Genomic DNA, 20042 nt, shown 5'->3' on the forward strand with positions numbered 1-20042 from the left:
ACATGGTGTATATAATGGAATATTACTCAGCCATAAAAAAGAATGGAATAATCCTATTGGCAGTAACATGGATGGACCTTGACAGTATTATAATTGGTGAAATACCATATGATTTCATTTATGTATGAAATACAAAAAATAAAAAACAAAGTAAAATTACAACAAAAGCAAAACAAACACACAGGTACAGAAAACATTAGTGGTTACCAGAAGGGAAGGGAGAAGGGGAAGGAAAAATGGGTGAAGCTGCTCAACTGTATGGTGATGGACAGACACTACATTTTGGGTGGTGAGCACACTGTAGCATATACAGAAGAAGAAACATAATGCTGTACACATGAAACTTATGTAACATTCTAGACCAGTGTTACCTCAATTAAAAATATAAAAACAAGGAATCGAGGACGACTACTAGGATTTGTGTCTTATGACTGAACTACTGAAGAAGTCATGCACTGAGAAGGGCAAAACTGTGGGGAACAATTTGGGAGGAAGAAGATCAGGAACTCAGCTTCAGGAATTTGAGGCTCACATGCCTAACACACACCCCAGTGTAGACAGGTTAATACATGAATCTGAAAGAGAGGTCTGGTTGGAGAGAGAATGTTTGAAGGTCTAACATACAGATGGCCTTTAAAACTGTGACAGGTGGAGGCCACCCAGGGAGTGAGTACAGCTAAATCAATAAACACACAGCAAAGAATCAGCACTGGGCTGTCCCAGGATAAAGGAGCCGAGACAAAAAGAGGGAGTTCTGAAGGACAGAGAAGGAACCACCAGTGAGGTAAGAAGAAACCAAGAGATTTCAAGAGCATTATCCTGAGGGAAAAAAACAACCTCAAAAGGTCGCATACTGTTTAACTGCATTTATACAACATCCTCAAAATTCTTAAGTTACACAGGTAGGAAACAGATTGGTGGTGTCACGGGTTACGGATGGGGGTGAGGTAGAAGTGTCAGATGTTGCTATAAAGGAGCAGCAGGAGGGGTCTCTTCTGGGTGTTGGAATCATTTTGTATCTTGATTGTGGTGCTGGTTACAAATATACCTACATTTCTCATAAAATGACACAGAACCACACACATACAATGTACCACTATGAAATCCCTGGTTTTGACATTGGACCATAATTATGTAAGGTGGAACTACTGGAAAAACCAGGTGATGGGTACTTGGGACCTGGTTACACTACCTTTGCAACTTCTTGAGAATTCGTAATTCTTTCCAAGAAAAGTTTTTCTTTAAAAAAAAAAACTCAGCAAACTAGATACAGAAGGTAAATTTCTCAACGGCTGATAATAAATTACAATAATCTACAGCCAACATCACACCCAGTGATGAAAAAACTGAATGTTTTCCCTCTAAGAGCCAACATGAGGCAAGACTATCATCGCTGCTCCCCAGCCTAGTACTAGAGGGTCTGTCAGTACAATAAGGCAAGAAAAGGACATAAAATGAACAGAACAGAAAGGCTGACCCCACCTAGAGTAAGAGGGACATTTCCTGCCTTTGGAATAGAACTGAAATATTGACTAGGAATCAGAAAAGAAATAATACTGTCCTTATGTTCGGATGACATGATGGTCTGTGTAGAAAACTCCAAGGAATACACTCCCCCTCAAAATGGTAGAACTAATAAGTGAGTTCAACAAGGTCAGAGACTACAAGATTCACACACACATATCACAAATCCTACTTCTCTAAAGAAGCAACTGACTAGGGACCCAGAAGGGTCAATCAAGAGCTGTTTCCTTCCTCTTTCCCTCTGTCGGGCACTAGATCAGCTCGTGATTGGCAGCCTTTTCTGCCCACAAGACTCTGAAACATGCTTGGAAATCACCTTCTTAGCAGAAAGCCAAAATACACAAAACAGTGGTGCCAAGAGCAGACACAGCTGGGAGACAATGCTGGTGATATATTTTTTTTTGAAAGCTGCCTTTGCACCGTGGAATTAAAAACTTAACATATTTTATAAACTGACTGTAAATCAATTTTTTTAATTTTTAAAATTTTAACATATGAAACATAATTCCTGATCTCTTCACCAAATGTTTTCCCACCTCTATTCTTGGTTAATTACCTCCAGTCACATGTTCAAGCCATTAAGTCTGGCATTTGTCTTAGTTTCTGCCTCACTTAGCCTCAGTTCAAATCCAGCAAATAAACCTTTCATCTTAGTACAAATTTGCATTACTTCTACAATTTTCTAACTTCCCACATACTTTTCGTTTTGCCTCACATGAGGTAAACTGCAGGATCACATATTTTGACTGATTCTTCAAAACGATACAGTAAGACTCCCGTGCTAATTCTACTCCTGCCAAACTCCTAGGAAGGTGCCCCAAAACACAGGACAGTAGTCTCCTCTCCTCGAAGATGAGGTGATTGTCAGCACTGATGGTATTATTTGCAATTTCCTCATCAACAGTAATTTTAAGCACAGATTTAGAGTTTACACAATTACTAATTCTGCCAACTGGCCTCCCTGAAAATGTTGCCAATTGTTCTCTTTTTATAATTTCTTTCAAACTATTTGTGTGTTATACACATTCATTGTATTTTATAAAGTCGTAGAGTGTTTCCTCCTGGCTTGGCATTACAACCAAGGTTGGCACAGCTCTAAAATACTGTTTACACTAAGTTCTCAGATAGCCCAGCATATTTTCACCAGAATTTTCACTTCATTATGCTGATTAATCTTTTAAACCCAACATGAGATATCGACTGATTTTTCCTTAGGTACGCAATCAAAGAGATTCTGAAGAAATATCTGCGGTTCGTTGAAGCAATAAAATCAGTGCTCATTTCTGGGAAATGTTACGTGGCTTTCACTTCACAAGGAAGAGAGGAAATGAATACATGTGTGTTCACATCTAACTGAACAATTGTGCTCTACACTGGAATTTGATACAACATGGTAAAATGACTGTAACTCAATTTAAAAAATGTTAAAAAAAAAAAAAAAAAGAAGGACGAGAGAACATTCATATAAACAAAGGATTATACAATACTTATGAAGTACCTACCATGAGCAAGGCATTTTCTGGGGTGTGGGAATGGCGCAGTAATATGTCAGGCACAACCTCTGCCTGCACTGAGCGCTCAGGTGATGAGCAGTGGTCCACTGATGAAGAATTTTCAGGTAGAGCCAATAGGACTTGTGGACAGAGCACACATTGATGTGATACAAAGAGGAGCAGCAATAACTCAGGCTGGGCCTGAGCTGCTGTGACAGGGACAGAGATGTAAAGGTGGACTGGATGGAAGCTGCGGGAAGGCCCGAGTGTGCTGGTAGGAGGGAAAGGCTGATAAGGAGGCTGACTCCATCTTTAATGTTTGGCCCTTGACAGGATCCTCTACCCACTGTCTGCTCAATCCTCAAAACTATGGGGCCTATAACAGAGCCCAGGAGTGAACCAGGGGAATTTCAAATAGAGAGGCACCGAGGCCTTGAGGGATCCCACCCCCTGGACCCATGTCCTCACCTCACTAACAATGTGGGACACTTTCTCTCCCACACTGGTGCTCAGGCAGAATCAGACAGAGAACATGCTTTCCTCTTGCAGCGAAGGGACATCAGGACACCTCTGACAAGGAGATATTCATCTGTGTCCAGATCTGCACTCAGAAGCACAGATACACATATTACATACAAACACTTCCAAACCCAGAGAAAAACATATGCAAAAGACAGACAAGTGTGCAAAGCCAATGGTTCTCACTAACACACACACATTCTCTTTCCCGTTCTCTACCAGGTTGCATTCAATGATTTACAACCAGGTGACCCGGCCCAAGAAGCAGAGGTGATCAGATCCCTCCTTCCCATCCCTCACACTAAGGATTCCATAGTCCCTAGTGATTCTGCCTTCCCTGTTGAAACCTGTTGTTGTGAGCCTGTCTGGAGAAGGTGCCCTAAAATGCTGTTAGGAGGTGAGTCACTCCTGACCCTTCTCGCTCAGGCTGCAGAGCCCTGCCCTCTGTTCTTCGGAAATTCGTGACTCTACAAGCGTGTTGAGTCTGCACTATCCAGGGTCCCCTGTGATAACAAGAAGCCGGTTCTAATTGTGTTGGAGATGTTGACATGCTTCATCTAAGTGCAGTTCTAGGTGTCAGAGTCACGTACAATTCCCAGTCATGTCTACTGCTAAGCCACCACCATCAAATTATAGCAAAGGGCAAACTAAACTGCAGCTCCACTGATCATCTGAAAGTAGGAAATGGGCTGCTGCCATCAAAAAGAACATATTACACAATAGGAACTCCACAGAGCTTTATACTTGTTAATGTTACTGTATTTTTCCCTTTCAGATGTTCCTGATGACTTTTCATTCACTGCTTGATCAGGGGAATGTTTTTCTCTTGTTACTCCGTAGCCCCACTCTCACTCTGGGTCCAATGACATGTTTTCTCCCTCAAAAGCAACAAAGCCTGCCCACCGGGGAGAGTGCTGCGTGGTGGGTCCTCCTCCTTAGTGAGATCTTGGATGAGCCATGGTTGCATAGAGAAGAGTCTCCTCACGACAGAGAAGATGCTCCCTCTCTGTCGAAGAGGCATCCGCTGAGGCGGATCCGTCATTCCCACCTACATCATCTTCCCAACACTGGTTGGACGTGGTGGGCAAAGCTGCAGCAGGGGTTTCCAGCTACCACTACCTAGAAGAGTCAAAATTGGTACAGAAATGCAGGATTCCACTATCCTTGACACTGGTGTTCCTTTCTAAGTGTAAACCCAAACAAGTGTCCTCCATGGTATCTCCTGTTCACAGGAAACCTTCTCCACGTTGCCCTCTCTTCCTTCTGCTTCTCTCGCACCTGCAATACGGTTTCCTCACTCGGGAATGTATTAGCCTTTGCATCGTCTGATCTCCCTTCCACCCTGGAAACACCACAAAGCCAGCAGTGTGTCTCATTTACATCCATATCTCAAGCGCACAGCACAGGGATGTATGTGCGCAACAAGAGTCACTGAGTGTGTTTCCATTTCAAAAGATTTTCTGCCGTCTGTTCTGCACCATGGTTGGGAGACCCTGGTGCCAAAGAACGTAGGGTTCTGCATGAGGCTGTTAGAAGTACTGAGCAAGATGGAAAGCAAAAGTAACATAGTTTTGAGATCTTCTACGAAGTGTCTGTCACCTGCTTGAATATTCCCCTCCCTGGGCAGGATACCAAATCACCAGATGGTGCCAGGAGGAAACAGGGCCAAAAGGCACTATGAGCAAATAAGATGCTTTTGTGTACAGTGCAGAAGATGTGTCCAGGTTCCAGGCTAATGTTTTACCTAGTCAATAAATTACTTTGTATAAATAACATACCTAAAGCAAAAATCTGTAATTTTTCCACCAAAATCACTGTTTATGATTTCTCCTCTTCTCCTCACCATTAGTTCAGAGGTTTTTTTGGCAGGGGTACAGGGAGGGATATGGTTTATTTACTTATTTATTTAACCAGAGGTACTGGAAATTGAACCTAGGACCTTGTGCATGCTAAGCATGCGCTCTACCACTGAGCTAGCTATCCCCTCCCCCACCTCACTATTAAAGTAATACTTACTAGCCATTAAGATACTCCAGCCCTTGACCCATACCTTTTTCTGATTCCTCCTTTCCCTCACCCTCATTTCGAATATCTGAAAACGTGCCCTGTCCTCATATCATTTATCTCTGGCACTACTTCCTCCTTTTCCCAGGCAAAGCTACTGAGGCCTCACCCCAGAGCAATGCCCAGACCCCATCTTGGCCCTGCACATCCTCTCCTGGCCCCTATAATCTGTTCTCAAAATAGCTGCCAGATAGACTGAATTATGTCACTCTCCATCAGTCCCCAGAAATGATTCACTTACTGTACTTAGAATAGAATAGAACCCTGTTCAATGGCAACAAGGCACCATGAGTGACCTTTCCCTATAGTCCAACACTCGCTTTCAACTGGTCACGTGACATCCTTCCAGGCTCCTTCATCCCTAACTAATCAAGTTCTTTCCCACAGCAGGGTGCTAGATGTGCTGTTCTCATAACCAGGGACATCCAAGCCCAGTGTCCAAATATCAGACTCTCTCTCATCCTTCTGTTCTTAGGTCAAATTTCTGCCCCTCATGGATGCCGCCTTTCACAAAATAAGTTGCTCTTTCACAACATCAGGTGCTCCTCTTTGAATCCCTTGGCCAACCTGTAACTATGCTCTAGGCCATTCATGAGTTTTTTTTCCCTCCACTCATGTCATGTCCATGAGATCAAATACACTGCCTGTTGTGTTCACCATCGTAACCCAGCACTTAGGAGAACCGGGACATCTTCACAGAGGGCAAATGTTCATTAGCTAAAACACAACTCATTCATTATTTAATTTACACTGGATTAAAACTAACAATGAAGAGGTCAAGAAAAGTTAAGTAAAAATTTTAAATGGTATCCATCAAAAATGAATATAACTAAACACATTAAATTTCGACATTTTTAAAGGCAACAGATGATATGAAGGAATCCAAAAAAATAAAGACAACAAACGGAGCAAAACAACATAAATGGCCTATGACGTTTCAGACGCTTAATCTATAAAAAGTTCTTTAAAAGTAGTAAGACAAATGCCAAAAACCCAACAGAAAAAAATGACAAAGAGCATGAAAAAAAAAAGACGTTTCATAGAAAAGGAAACATAATGGCTTTTACACACTCAGGAACATATTCAACAACACTAAGAACAGAAGCGATGCAAATTAAAACCACACTGAAATGGGGGATGACAAAGACTCTCTCCTTGACCAAACCTGAGTCAGGCTATTCTGAGCCCGCTTCTTGACTAGGCCCTGACCTTAAACTCTGTCCTCGGCCCACTTGGCCTGGTTTTAGCAAGAATTCTGCTGGGTCAGGTTAGCAAAAATCTTCTACATTCAGTATCCGAACAAATTTCTCATTCCCCACCCTTGGTGTCTAATCATTCTTGATAAATGAACAAATACTTCCACCCTTATCTTATCACTCTGGACTGCCTCCCCAAGAACCCTGTCAAGATGTTTAGCCAGAATTCCTTACCCCTGACATTTCTTCTTGGAAATTTTCTATCTACAGTTCCCTCCCTGCTCCTTGGCTATTAAATCACCACTTCCCACTCTTTCAATCAGAGATAAGGCTCCACCTCTCCCCTACTGTAAAAACCCCACTTGCAGCAGTCCCTCTTGAATGAAGCCTTTCTTACTATCCTTCACAAGGGGCATGAAAATGTCTTCCTTTACAGTGAGATGAACAGAACAGAAAGTTGCTGAAGATGCTCAGACACTCTCAGAGCTTAGAGATTAACCACAATGCATCAAGTTCTGAGAGTCAATGAGGGAAGGAGACTTCCAGAGACAGTTAGGGCTCAGGCTCCTATGCCTCAGTACCAGCAAACCTGCAGCAGAAAAGAGGCTCAGAGAAACCCTGAGGCAGGACCTGAACAGCAGAAGGGCAGTGGGATTCAGAGACGCTGCCCACCATAAGGAGGAAAAGAACAGAGGCAGAGGAGCACACACCCCACTGGAGTAGGGGCACGCTGCTGTAATGAATCGTCACAGAAAAGGCATCATTTAGAAATTCATCTATCCTGAAGAGGGCACCTTGTTGAAGTTCACACAGAGGCATCATTTGTACTGGTAACTTACAGGCCCTGCTGTTGGCCTCAGCCCAGGATCTGGTCTAAGCAGGTGGCAGAGATTCTACAGACAAGGAGAAAAGGGATCTTAACATAGCTCCATATGAGAAGAAAAGAAGGAAACAGTCCTGAATTCTTGACCATGGAGCCTTATGTACTGCCTTGGGTAGGAGACCATATTCCAAACAACTCTATAAGGAAGGAGTGTGGTTTTGACGGTAAACAAGAGGGCATTAAGGGGGGAGGGCGTAGCTCAGTGGTAGAGTGCATGTTTAGCATGCATGAGGTCCTGGGTTCAATCCCCAGTACCTCCTCCAAGAATAAATGAGTACTAAATAAATGTAATTACCTCTCCCCACCAAAAATAAATAAATAAGCTTAAAAGGAAAAACAAAAAAACAAGAGAGCATTGACTCTGACTTCAGTCTCTCCTCCTACATGCCACTGATTGAGCACATATTCAGCGCAGGACTAGTACCAAGGAATTCACACGCATCATCTCGAGGTTCTGTGGAGTTGGTTCTCTATCGATTATTCCTTTTAGCCTCTCCCCCGTGCATATGCAAACACATGGGATCTCTGTGAGCATTACAAGTACTGACTGACTCCTCAGAATGCCCTCCAAAGCGTGCCGTACTATGCACAATGCAGAGTGGTACCCCACTGGCAGGTCATCTCCAACACGGCAAATGATTCACCTTTTCCTCTTCTGCCTGTGTGATAAGTGAAAATCATCAACCCTGACGTTGTTTGTACTTCCTCTTTTCTAGTGAGTTAGTGCATGATTCCAGTCACTGGACATTTTTATTTCTTCTGTGATTCGGCCAATTCATACATTACTCAAATCTTCTCCTAAATGGTCCTTTTTGTTTTGTGGTGCTTTTTATATATCACAGATACTGTAATTAGCGTTTGAATTATGGGTTAAAATTTTTCTCCTGGTTTATCATGAGAAAAAAAAAAGGACAGCTCAGTTACTAAACCCTATTCCATCCACAGTGGCACCCTGCCTACACTCAGCATTTGTTCTCCAGAACTTCAGTTCCTTATTGTACTGACTAAATTGTGAAACCTAACTGAACATTCAGGTTTGCTTCGTTTTCTCTGTTAGTCATAAAACCATAAATACATTCTGAAGAAGCACATAGTCCAGATACATTTCACTTCTCAAACACACCACTGATTTCTGAGAAATGTTACCTTGTTTGCATTCCAGAAGGAAGTTATTTTTTAAAAATGCATGTGTGTTTTAAATAGTTGTCAAGCATCTACTATAAGCCAGGCCCTCAGTATTAAACACAACAAAGTATCAGCCTTCAGTAAATTGGTAGGTGAGGAGAAGGGGTCACCTCATGGCTGTTTTATTATGGGAGAACCATAGATTTTTCTGAAAGAGTAAACAGAGAGAAAGGAAGAAAATAAGGAAGGAGGAAATGGTCCATCTCAAATTATTTGTCCCTCCCTGCTATGAACACAATATTCAGAAGGAAACTGATAAATGCTTATGTTTAAACTTTCGATAGTTCAGAAAATTTTTAATCTAAAGCTTCTTTTACCCAAAGGAAGTATGGTGATAAATTTTCATAGATCTTTCCAGAGCCAAAATCAGGTCACCGAAAGACAGGAACTTATGATAAAGTTTATACTCAACAGATTTTTACAACTGACTTTTATTTTTTAAACTCATTATACCATATTGAAATCTTAATATTTGAAAACGCTCTCATCTAACTCCTTTCAGTGACTCTAAAAATGTGTCATTAATTGGGTGTGCTATAATTTATTGAACAGTTCCCCAAAGTTAAATAATAACTTACTCAAGTTTGAATGTTACAAATAATGGTCCGTTTCAACTGTCCCATCTTGATGTATGTTGGAAGTTGACCAAGAAGGTGAAACAAAAGGTCTGTAACTATTTTTCCAAAAGATATTTGTACCTTATATTTGGTTGCATTTTCTTATTCTGAAGGCAAGAATCTTTTCATCTTGCCATACCTCCTTCACCCCTAGTTTTTCTTCACTTTGCACTGGCAAGAAGAGGGAGTCAAAAGAAAAAAATTTTATGGCCTTCCTAGTCAAGGTTGTGATTTGTTGTGGGAGAAGCTTGAAGTGATCCCACATTTAAAGGTATTTGCTCTCTCGGTTCCCAGAACCTAACAAACACGAGATGCAGCTGCACTCCACAGAGAAAGATGGAAGAATAGCCCCTTTACAGAGTCTTGCTTAGATCATAACCTCATGTTTCTTCCATAAACATAACCCACCATCTAAACAAATGAATACAGCACATTAAAGCAAGTACCTTATTTTTATCACATGAACACCAACACCTTTTGAGGATTTTCAAGAGGATGCGGGTCACTGAGCATCACCTCACAGAGGATGCCCAAGGACCACTAACTACTATGCAGAGACCCTGAGTGGCAGAAAGTGACCCCATCTGCTGCCCAAAGTGGCTGAAAGACTTCTGTTCTCAATCTCTGCCACGGACAGAATCCTCAAATAATCAGCAAATTTAATGTCAGGTGATGAAAACACTACTTCATGCCAACGACAACTGAATTCTAATATACCCCTTCTTTAAATTCCTAATTTAGGATTTGAAGGGGACTCCTCTCACCCCAAAAGAAGAATCTGAAGAGGGGTCCTGCATTATAGCTAAAGTGCAATTACCTGTACTGGTCCCTCTGCTCAGACAAGCCTGGAATCAAGGAGCACACAAATCAAGCAGAACTTAAGGACCTTACACTTCTCCTAGAACGTAAAGAAGAATCAGGGCTCGGAGAAGGTGTGCTACACTCCAGGTGTGTGAGAAAACAGTCTGAGCAGCCCTTACCTGACACGGTGGGTCCCAAGGGACCCAGTGCAGAGTGGCGATAACTCAAAAACTTTCTCTACATCTGTCTCGGGTCTGCTGAGAGTCAATGTGCCTTCACACAACCTCTGGAAGAGAGGCCTCAGCCCCAGTGAAACCAAGTCCCCCCAAAACCAAGTTCTCCCAAGTTTATGATTAACATCTCTATTCAAAACTCTACTCCCTTTCTTGTCTCACCCCTGGTCCCCTCAGGATTGAGAGGACCAAAGGAAAGAGGAGATTGAAACTGAGTGGGATCCTGCAGGGTGCTCCCAGGTACAAATTCCCTCCATGTCCCCCGTTTCTTGTCTGTAGAAAAAAGCTTTAGTCTCCTAGGCCTTCCCTGAGTTCCACAGAGCAGACTCAAGCACTTGCTAACTGGAGATGTGAGGGAATACAGACACAAAGGAGGAGCAGTTGAGCAAGAAAAGCAATGACCACTTAAACATGGTTCAGGATAAAACGGAGTCCTCGGAGTCCTCATTCCTCCTTAGGGGATACACATAACAATCTGACGCATGTCTCTGGGGTGTTCTGCAGAAACTAAGACCTCTCCCCATCCAGGTGGAGGATAGCAATTACATGGCCCACAAGCTAGCAGACCCCAGACTGGTTGGAACCAGGAGGTTGATGATTCATATTCCCGAAACATCGCTCTGTTACCTCCCCATCAACCAATCAAAAGAAAATCAGAAAATCATAATCCCTGCAGCCCTCATCCCACATGTCGCCTTTAAAAACCCTTCCCTCAAAGCCATCAAGGAGTTCAGGTATTCTGATACCAGGCTGCCTGTTCTCCTTGCCTGGTGCCTGCAGTAAATGCTGTTACTTTCCTTTCCCACAACCTAGTGTCAGTCAGTTGGTTTTGCTGCACAGTGGGCAAGTGGACCCAAGTTCAGGTGGGTCACACCAGGATCACCAATTCTTTGCCACTGTGCAAGTTATAAAAATGTGCACCTTTTGAGTAGATTCTGCCTGTGGACTAAAGACTTGGTAAGAGGCATGAAGGCTGGATTTTAGACCCACTCACCCCTTCACTCTGTCACCCCTATTCCTGCATTTCCCCCGCTACTCCTTCCTCCCTGGGCATTCCCTTCACTGGAGTTCCTGTTGTATCAGATATACCCTGCTCAAGGACACAATCACAGGCAGAGTTGGGATTAAGTCTACTTCTGACACTTTACCCTCTCTGACCCTCTTGGGACATTTAGGCTTAGAAACAGGAACAAAGCCAAAGGGTGGGGCTGCCAGGGATCATTTATATTCTGCAACTCCAAGGGACTCACACACCAAACCGGACACAGTTTGGAAGAGCTGCCCAAAGGAAGACACAACAATGTCAAAGCAACAGGTGAGCTGAAAAGACATCGCCTTCAATAATCTCAGGGGACATAAAAGAAAAAGGAAGGGGGGAAGGTATAGTTCAGTGGTAGAGTGCGTGCTTAGCATGCACAAGGTCCTGGGTTCCATCTCCAGGACTGTTAAATAAATAAACCTAATTGTCTCTTCCTGCCCAAAAAAATAATAAAGCAAATTTAAACATTGGCCTAATGGGCAATTGATTTTTCCTAAATTTTATTTATTTGTTTATTTTTTTGAGGGGGGGAGGTAATTAGGTTTATTTGTCTATTTATTTTAATGCAGATACTGGGGATTGAACTGAGGACCTTGTGCATGCTAAGCATGAGCTCTACCATTAAGCTGTATTCTCCCAGGGGCAATTGATTTTTTTAAAAAGGAGGCAAATGTAGGAGACTGTATAAGACGAAAATATGTGCATTTCCATTTGGACTGTTTTCCTGAGAGTTGTGAGTGTGTGAGAGAGACCCTGGCGATATACTACATGGAATCCTTGTGGGGAATCACATGTTGAGCCTGGGCCAGTGTAATTATCTGTCAGCATCTGACAGTGTCTGAGAGTGAACTCTGTGGAGACACTGTGACTCCGTGTGGGAGGTGGACCTCTCACTGGGAGGAGGGGGTGAAACTGTGCGTGTCTTCATGACTGTGTGTGAGTACAGCTCACAGTGCACGTCACAGTGAGGAGTATGCAGAGCTGTGTGTGACGTGTGAGTTGCCTGTCGTGCATGTTTTGTGTGTGTGTGTGTGTGTGTGTGTGTGTGAATCTGGGACTGGGTGCTCACCTGTGAATGTGTGTATGTCTTTGTCTGCATGTGAGGTTCTCCCCTACATGGCAGTGATGGTCTAAGTGACTGTGGGTCTTTCATGCATATCAGTGTGGATCCTGGTGGTCAGAACTGGAAGTCTCGGGGACTGTGAGTTACCCAAGACTCATCTCTGAGCATTAATGAGAGCAGAATGAGTGATTCCTTAGATGCCTCTTCTCAAGTGGAGTGGGGGGAGGCGACCTCAGGCTGGAGGGGGCTGCATCTCCAGTCTCAGTCAGTACAGTGACACCCTCTCTGGCTCAGGCGTCTGCCCTCCAGTCAGTCATTCCCATCGCCTTACAGGAGGAGGGTGAGCAGACCCTGGCCCCCAGGGAAAGGCGGTTGTGGGACTTGGTTTCAGAGAATCAATCCTTCCTGAGGCTAGAAGGAACTAATTCAGCCTCAGTCCAGACAGAATTTATGGGAGATATCAGTCAACAACTTGCATATTCTCCCCAATTGCTTTCCTGCACCCCTTGTGCAAGTGCTGTGTTCTCAACAACTTGTACACATTCTGGAAAGGATATGCCTTCCCCTTGATAATTCTGATGCATGTCCATCCCACACATGGGGGTTTCCTTTTCCATTACTATTTCCCTCTTCTTTAAACAAATGTTTTTCACTGGAGTGAACTTTTATGTTTGTATATTTTTTACATCCTCAAGTCTTGCCTTCAGAGTTTCAGATAGTAGACACTGATCGGAAGGCAGTGTTCCAGAAGGGCCTCCCCCTTCTGATAGTCGCCCCTGGGTGGACCCTGTATGTGCCAGTGATTAGGCTAAAGCTTTTGCATATATTAGCTCATAAATCCTGAGAACACCCTATGAAGTAGGAATTTCTGATAATCCTCCTTGTCCCGAGGAAACTGAGGCAGGGCGAGTTCAAGTAATAGATCTAAGATCTCACCACTAGTAAGGGGCAGAATCAGGATTTGAATCCAGGCAGCTGGGCTCTTGAACCCTTGCTCTTAACTACAACCCTCTCATCTCTTCAAAGACACAGGGACCTGACCGTGCTGAGGTGGAGAGGTGGGGGTCCTCAGAGTTTGTCCTCTGATGTCTAACCTGGGAGCCCTTGGGAAGCCCTGATTTGTAGGAGGGGAGCCCACACCTGGCCATGCCCCCTCATCCACTCTTACCTCCCCACGGCAGGTCCCCTACACACGGGCTGCGTCCTTGTCTGTTGGTTCTTCAGTGACAGTCAGAGGGAAACCTGCTATCTGTTTCAGGTGGGTACTCTATTTCAGGGGTGGGGAGGGGAAGGAGAAGTGATAATATCAGAGTTGGGGGTCACTTCATGTACGAGTGATGTTAAAATGCATAACTAGCATAATGGCAGCACCATGCAGTTGCAGGTCCTGGAGACCCTCTGGTATCAGGCATTAAGCCTACAGGTGCAGGACTGCTGGCAGGCTGTGGGGTCTGGGGAAAGGAGTCAGGGCTGTGGCTCTTTATCAAGGGGCACAGGCTTGCCGGGGGATGAGCCATGGGTAGGGCCAGGCCAGTGACTGCTGCCCAATTTGAGTCTTGGGCCAAGGAATAGGGCATCTCTCCACCCTGGGCAGGATGAGCTGAAGCAGCCCCCCAGAACAAGGATTACAATATCCCCCAGGAAGGCCTCCCTTCTACCAGGGAGGAGTTGGGAAAGAACGTGTATGTGTATGTCAAATGTGGGTCCCCCACAAGAAAGGGAGCCTGTTCAACATGCTATGTGCTTTGCCCATCAGCAAGCACCCAGAAATGCAGGTGGATTTCCATACTGGAACTGATGAGAACTCGGACATCGCTTTCCATTTCCGAGTGTACTTTGGCATATCTGTGAAGCTAAACAGCCGTCAGAATGGGAGTTGGAACTGCGAGGTTTCATCCTACGAAGTGCCCTTTGTGGAGGGCCAAGAATTTGAACTGCACATCTTGGTGCTACAAAATGAGTACCAGGTAAGGGTGCCCAGGAACCATCAGGTCCACGGCCTCCACAGGCCTCACAGGACACAGCTCTCCCTTCCTGGCTTGCCCCAGGGTCCTTCAGGATCTACCTTCCATAACTACTCCTGCCCCTTTAATGACAAAGCACCCTCTGCCTGTACCACCATCCTCAGGTCTTTTCCCAAATCTAATCAGGGTCAAGATCAGCTCACATGCCATTTCCCTCAAAGTGGAGAATTTCCTCTGACTTCACCCACAGTTATTTCTACCTATGCTGTTATTGTTTGAATTTTTGTGTAGCTAAATGATTAAAATATGCATACGAATAATCATAATCCACCCCAAATTAAGTCTTTCTCTCATTCTCAAGCCAGCACAACTGTTCCTAGTTTCTTTGTTTCTTCCAGAGATAATACATGCTTATACAAGTACCTCCACCTGTCTACCTTATATGTACTTTCATTTCATTTATTTTTAAGCATTTCATTTATTTTTAAACAGTGTTGTAAGTTTCTCTATATATTATACCATGAGGACTAGAGTTTATTTGCAGTCTAAGAATGTATCATAGAGAAATCCTTCTATCCATTATGCTCTATCATTATTTAATGTTTGCATATTATTCCAGTAGAAGGATTACCGAACATGATCTAACTTGACCTTTATTAACACACACTTAGGTTGTTTCCAATATTCTTCTCTCACGAATGATGCCGCATTAAGGTTTTGATACCACACTTTTGTCACTATCAACTTCCCAGTACTTAACACTGGAGGAACTGATTCAAAAAGCACATGCATTTTAAATATGACAAATGAACACCTAAAAAGTGACTGCTTCTCCAGAGCCTCACCAACAAAGAGTATGTTCAAACAGTCTGAACTTTTTAAACAGCTAGGCAAAAAAATAACATTCTTAAGACCGAGGTGAAGCATCTTTTCATATGTTTATAAGCTGTTAAAATAATATACTATTTTTTAGCCATACATACGCTTCTACTTCTTTAAGATCACTTGAGTTTCATTCTTCACACCATCACCCCAAATCTGGGCTACTCAAAGGAAAAACTGGGTCATCAGAGTAAATGGCAGCAAAGATTTGCAGAACTGAGATGTATGCATTCAATGAACACTTATCAACCGTTCAGCCTGTGATGCTCTGGGCAAGATACAGGGATTCAAGATTCATGAGAGACAGTTCTTGGCCATGAGAATCTTTGAAGTGAGAGGAAACGCCAAACAAATACAGACCATGCAACAGACAGTGGTAGAACCTCACTGGAGGAATAAGAGAAGCCGAAAATAGAGTGAACAAGACTCCAAAAGAGTCACAAACGTAGTCTATAAAAAAGCAGCATATCTACCGGGTTTTGAAGTGTGAGAAGGGGTTTTCCTAGTGGATGGTGTGTATACTAGGGCAGAAACAGAAAGGAAGACTGAGTTTGTTTGATGGCATACTGTATTTCTGACACATTTTCTCTTTCAGGTAATGGTAAATGGCAAGCATCTTTACAGCCTTAACCATCGACTCCCACCACAATCTGTGAAGTTGGTGCAGGTGTGGAGAGATGTCTCCCTGACCTCAGTGTGTATCTGTTAGAGAGGGATGTGACCAGACTCCCCACCGTCAAGGAGATCCCGCCATCTAAGTGACCATGAGACTCCCAGAGTTCACTAACAGAATGCTTCCTCCCCACCCTTCCCCAAAACTTGGTCATTAAAACTTCTAAGAAATTAATAGAATTTGGTTCTTGCTTCAGGGAAAAAAGAGTAAGTGGTCCCCACCAAGAGGGGTGTGGCAGCAGATGGGAAAGAGCGAGGACAGATACTGGATTAAAAAAGATGTGGTGTATATATACAATGAAATATTACTCAACCATAAAAAAGAATGAAATTATGCCATTTGCAGCAACATGGACATAGAGATTATCATACTAAGTGAGAGAAAGACAAATATCATATGCTATCTATTATACGTGAAATTTTAAAAAATGATATAAATCTTATTTATAAACCAAAAATAGACTCATGGACATAGAAAACAAACTATAGTTACCAAAGGGAAAAGGCAGGGAAGGGAAAAATTAGGAGTTTTGGATTAACAGATACACGTTACTATACATGTAGAATAGATGAACAACAGGACCTACTGTGTGGCACAGGGAACTATCTTCAATTTCTTATAATAACTTGTAATGGAAAAGTATCAGAAAAGAATATATATATGTACAACTGAATCACTTTGCTGTATACCAGAAACTAACATTATAAATCAACTACACTTCAATTAAAAAAAGAAGATAAAAATTATTACTAGAGACAAAGAAGAACATTGTAAAAGGCAGCATTTCATCTAGGGGGGAAGCATAGCTCAGTGGCAGACTGCGTGCTTAGCATGCACAAGGCCCTGGGTTCAATCCCCAGTACCTCCATTAAAATAAATAAATAAATCTAATTACCTCCCCCACCAAAACAAAAAAAAAATTTTTAATTTAATTTAAAAAATAAAAAAACAGTAACAATTGGAGACTTTAATACTCCTCTTTCAATAATGAATAGTACAACTAGACAGAAGATCAAGAAAATAGAAGACTTTCCCAGGGGGGTGGAGGGTGGGAAGGGATAGACTGGGATTTCAAAATTGTAGAAAAGATAAACAAGATTATACTGTATAGCACAGGGAAATATACACAAAATGTTATGATAACTCACAGAGAAAAAATGTGACTATGAGCCTGTATATGTCCATGAATGACTGAAAAATTGTGCTGAACACTGAAATTTGACACAACATTGTAAAATGATTACAAATCAACAAAAAATGTTAAAAAAAAAGAAAATAGAAGACTTGCACAACACTATAAAACAATTAGGTTTAACAGAAATCTACAGTTCACCCAACAACAAGAGAATGCAGATTCTCCTCAAAGGCACATGGATTATTGTCCGGAATAGACCATGTTAGGCCATGAAACAATTCTCAAAAACATTAAAGGACTGAAATCATACAAAGTATGTTGAGCACAATGGAACTAAATTAGAAACCAAGAACAGAAAGAAATTTGGGAAATTCACAAATGTGTGGAAATTAAACAACGCATTCCTATATAACCAACTGGTCAAAGAACAAATCACAAGAGAAATTAGAAAATATTTTCAGATAAATAAAAACAAAAACACAACATACCTAAACTTATGAGATGCAGCAAAAGCAATGTTTGCAGGGAAATTTATAGTTATAAATTCCTAAATTAACATAAAAGAAAATTTTCAAATAAATAACCTTTCACCTTAAGAACCTGGAAGAGCAAACTAAATCCAAAACAAGCAGAAGGAAATAATAAAGATGAGAAAAGAAATAAATGAAGTAGAAAGGAGAAAAACAATAGACAAAATCAAAAACCAAAAGTTGGTTCCTTGAAAAATTAACAAAACTGGCAAACCTTTAGGTATACTGAGCAAGAAAAAAGAGAGAAAGCTCAAATTATTAACAATTGGCAAAGAAACTTTAAAAGTCTATTAGAACTTACAAACATTCAGTGAAGTTACTGAACAAGACATGAAAACCAATGGCATTCTTATACACCAGCTTAAGAGTCCATTTGCAATAAAGAGCTTATTCACAATAGCAACTAAACCCTTAATGCTCCTAAAATTCAATCAAATAAAAGGCACGAAGGATTTGTTTAAATTGTGAAATTATGCACATAAAACTTACAAAACAAATCAGAATAATTACAATTAAAAAAACAAAATATTCATGTACCCACCACCAAGCTTCAGAAATAAAACGTTAGTACCTTATAATCTCCCTAGTTGTCCCTCCCCACTGCCTCCACTTTACTCACCTTCCCAAGCAAACTCTATTTTGAATTTGTTTCTCATTCATTCGAGTTACAGTTTTACTATCTATGTCCACAAATCAATTAGGAAAAAAACCTATAGAACTTACAGAATGTAATACAAAACCTGAATAAGTGGACACACACATCACATGAATGGAAAAGAATCAATTTTAAAGATTCCAGTTCTCCCGTAAATTAATCGAAGAAGTCATGAATTTCTAAGCAAAATCCCAATAGGACTTTAAAGAAATTCTCAGACTCAAAAATTCACACACAGTGTAAAAAGGTCAAGGATAGCTAAGACAATCTTGAAGAACTAGGAGGGAACACTCAGCTTCATTTGATGTCAACAGATCACATATTAAAGTGCTTGATACAATCAGAGTAAGACATACTGCATTGGTGTCGATAAAAAACAAATAATAGAAAAGGTGGCATTACAAGTGAGTCTGGAAGACAGATCTGCTAGAAGTTAGAAGCGGTCTGGGCTGAAATTTCGGGGAGTCACAACAGTAGAGTAGGCAGGGAGGCCTACCAGAAGGACTTCCACTTGAGACGGAGGGCAAGGGTTAGGGGGTGGGGAGGAAGAAATGGAAGAGAGGGAGGCTGGGAGAAGGAAAACGAAAGGGCGGAAGGAGAGAAGATGAGGAAAAGGATAAGAGAGAGAGAAGTCGGGGAGAGGTGGAAGGAGGAGGTAGCAGGGGAAGAGAGGGTGGAAAAGAAGGGAAAGAGGGGGAAATGGAAGACGGGAGGGGAAGGAGAAAAGCACGAGGGGAACGTCAAGAGGGGCAAAAGTATCCGACGTAACAGCAGCCATAGGAGAACAGTTTCAGGCCTCCAGCACCAAAATGTGCACAGCTTTCTAAATTAGGACAGGGACCAAAATATCGATGATGTAGGTGTCTTACCAAGAATTACTTGACTAAATTTTAAAATAGGAAGCAGCCCTCGTCGTTCGTTTGGGACTCGGAGCAACCGCAGCCTGGCCCAAACTTAGCACGAGTAACATTCTGGTCAGCAGCGTCTCCCTCCACATAAGCCCGCGAGTTAAATGCGCACTCTCGCGAGTATATGCTCACGCGCGCGCACGTATTCACATGCGCAATCGCGCCTGCCACGTTATTCCCGTTTTGTCAGAGCGCGGACGGGCTGACCCCGCGGTCGGAGGTGCGAGAGATGCCCACGGACGGTAGTGTTCCGCCGACGGGCGCGGTGAATGGCGACCGCGACGTCCTACCGCTGGCAGGAGGCGGTCCCAGCGCGGCGTGAGGAACCCGGGAAAGGCCGGGTGACGGACAGGGCTGGCCGAGGGAGACCCCGAGAGCGGGCCGGGCATGGGGACGGCCCGGCCTGGCTGCGTTCACACGTCCCCAGCACAAGCCCCGGGGGCTTCGGGCCTGGCATCGGGAAAGCGCAGCCTGTGGGGAAGAGGTGCCCAGCGCCCACGGCAGCCGGCTAAGAGGATTTGACGAACCCAACTGGGTGCTTCTGGATGTGTGTAGAGCAAGTGGAGTAGCCCACGAAGCCAGCTGGCGAACGCGTTACCCCACCGTCTACCTGGATTATTTTACGTTTATCGAAGATCTCTTTGCATCTGTGGCTCTAAGTCGTCTGGCCACAGAACT

The 20042-nt window shown here is 42.9% G+C and overlaps 1 protein-coding gene and 1 non-coding gene across 2 annotated transcripts in view; one reads left to right on the plus strand and one right to left on the minus strand.

Moving 5' to 3' along the window:
* LOC102510586 overlaps positions 1 to 19446 on the minus strand; it is a 71713-nt gene extending 52267 nt beyond the window's left edge. Inside the window, exon 1 of the transcript XR_004322344.1 lies at positions 19326 to 19446. This is a non-coding gene — a transcript (uncharacterized LOC102510586). The remainder of the gene's footprint in view (positions 1 to 19325) is intronic.
* On the plus strand, positions 11686 to 16310 carry LOC102510822 (galectin-10). The gene is made up of 4 exons (XM_006177957.3): positions 11686 to 11830; positions 13799 to 13875; positions 14374 to 14584; positions 16059 to 16310. The coding sequence occupies exons 1-4, from the start codon at positions 11816 to 11818 to the stop codon at positions 16170 to 16172; spliced, it is 417 nt and encodes a 138-aa protein (XP_006178019.1). The 5' UTR covers positions 11686 to 11815; the 3' UTR covers positions 16173 to 16310.
* Positions 19447 to 20042: the final 596 nt, after the last annotated feature.

This window comes from Camelus ferus, chromosome 9 (assembly GCF_009834535.1).
Source record: "Camelus ferus isolate YT-003-E chromosome 9, BCGSAC_Cfer_1.0, whole genome shotgun sequence".
Classification (NCBI taxonomy): domain Eukaryota; kingdom Metazoa; phylum Chordata; class Mammalia; order Artiodactyla; family Camelidae; genus Camelus; species Camelus ferus.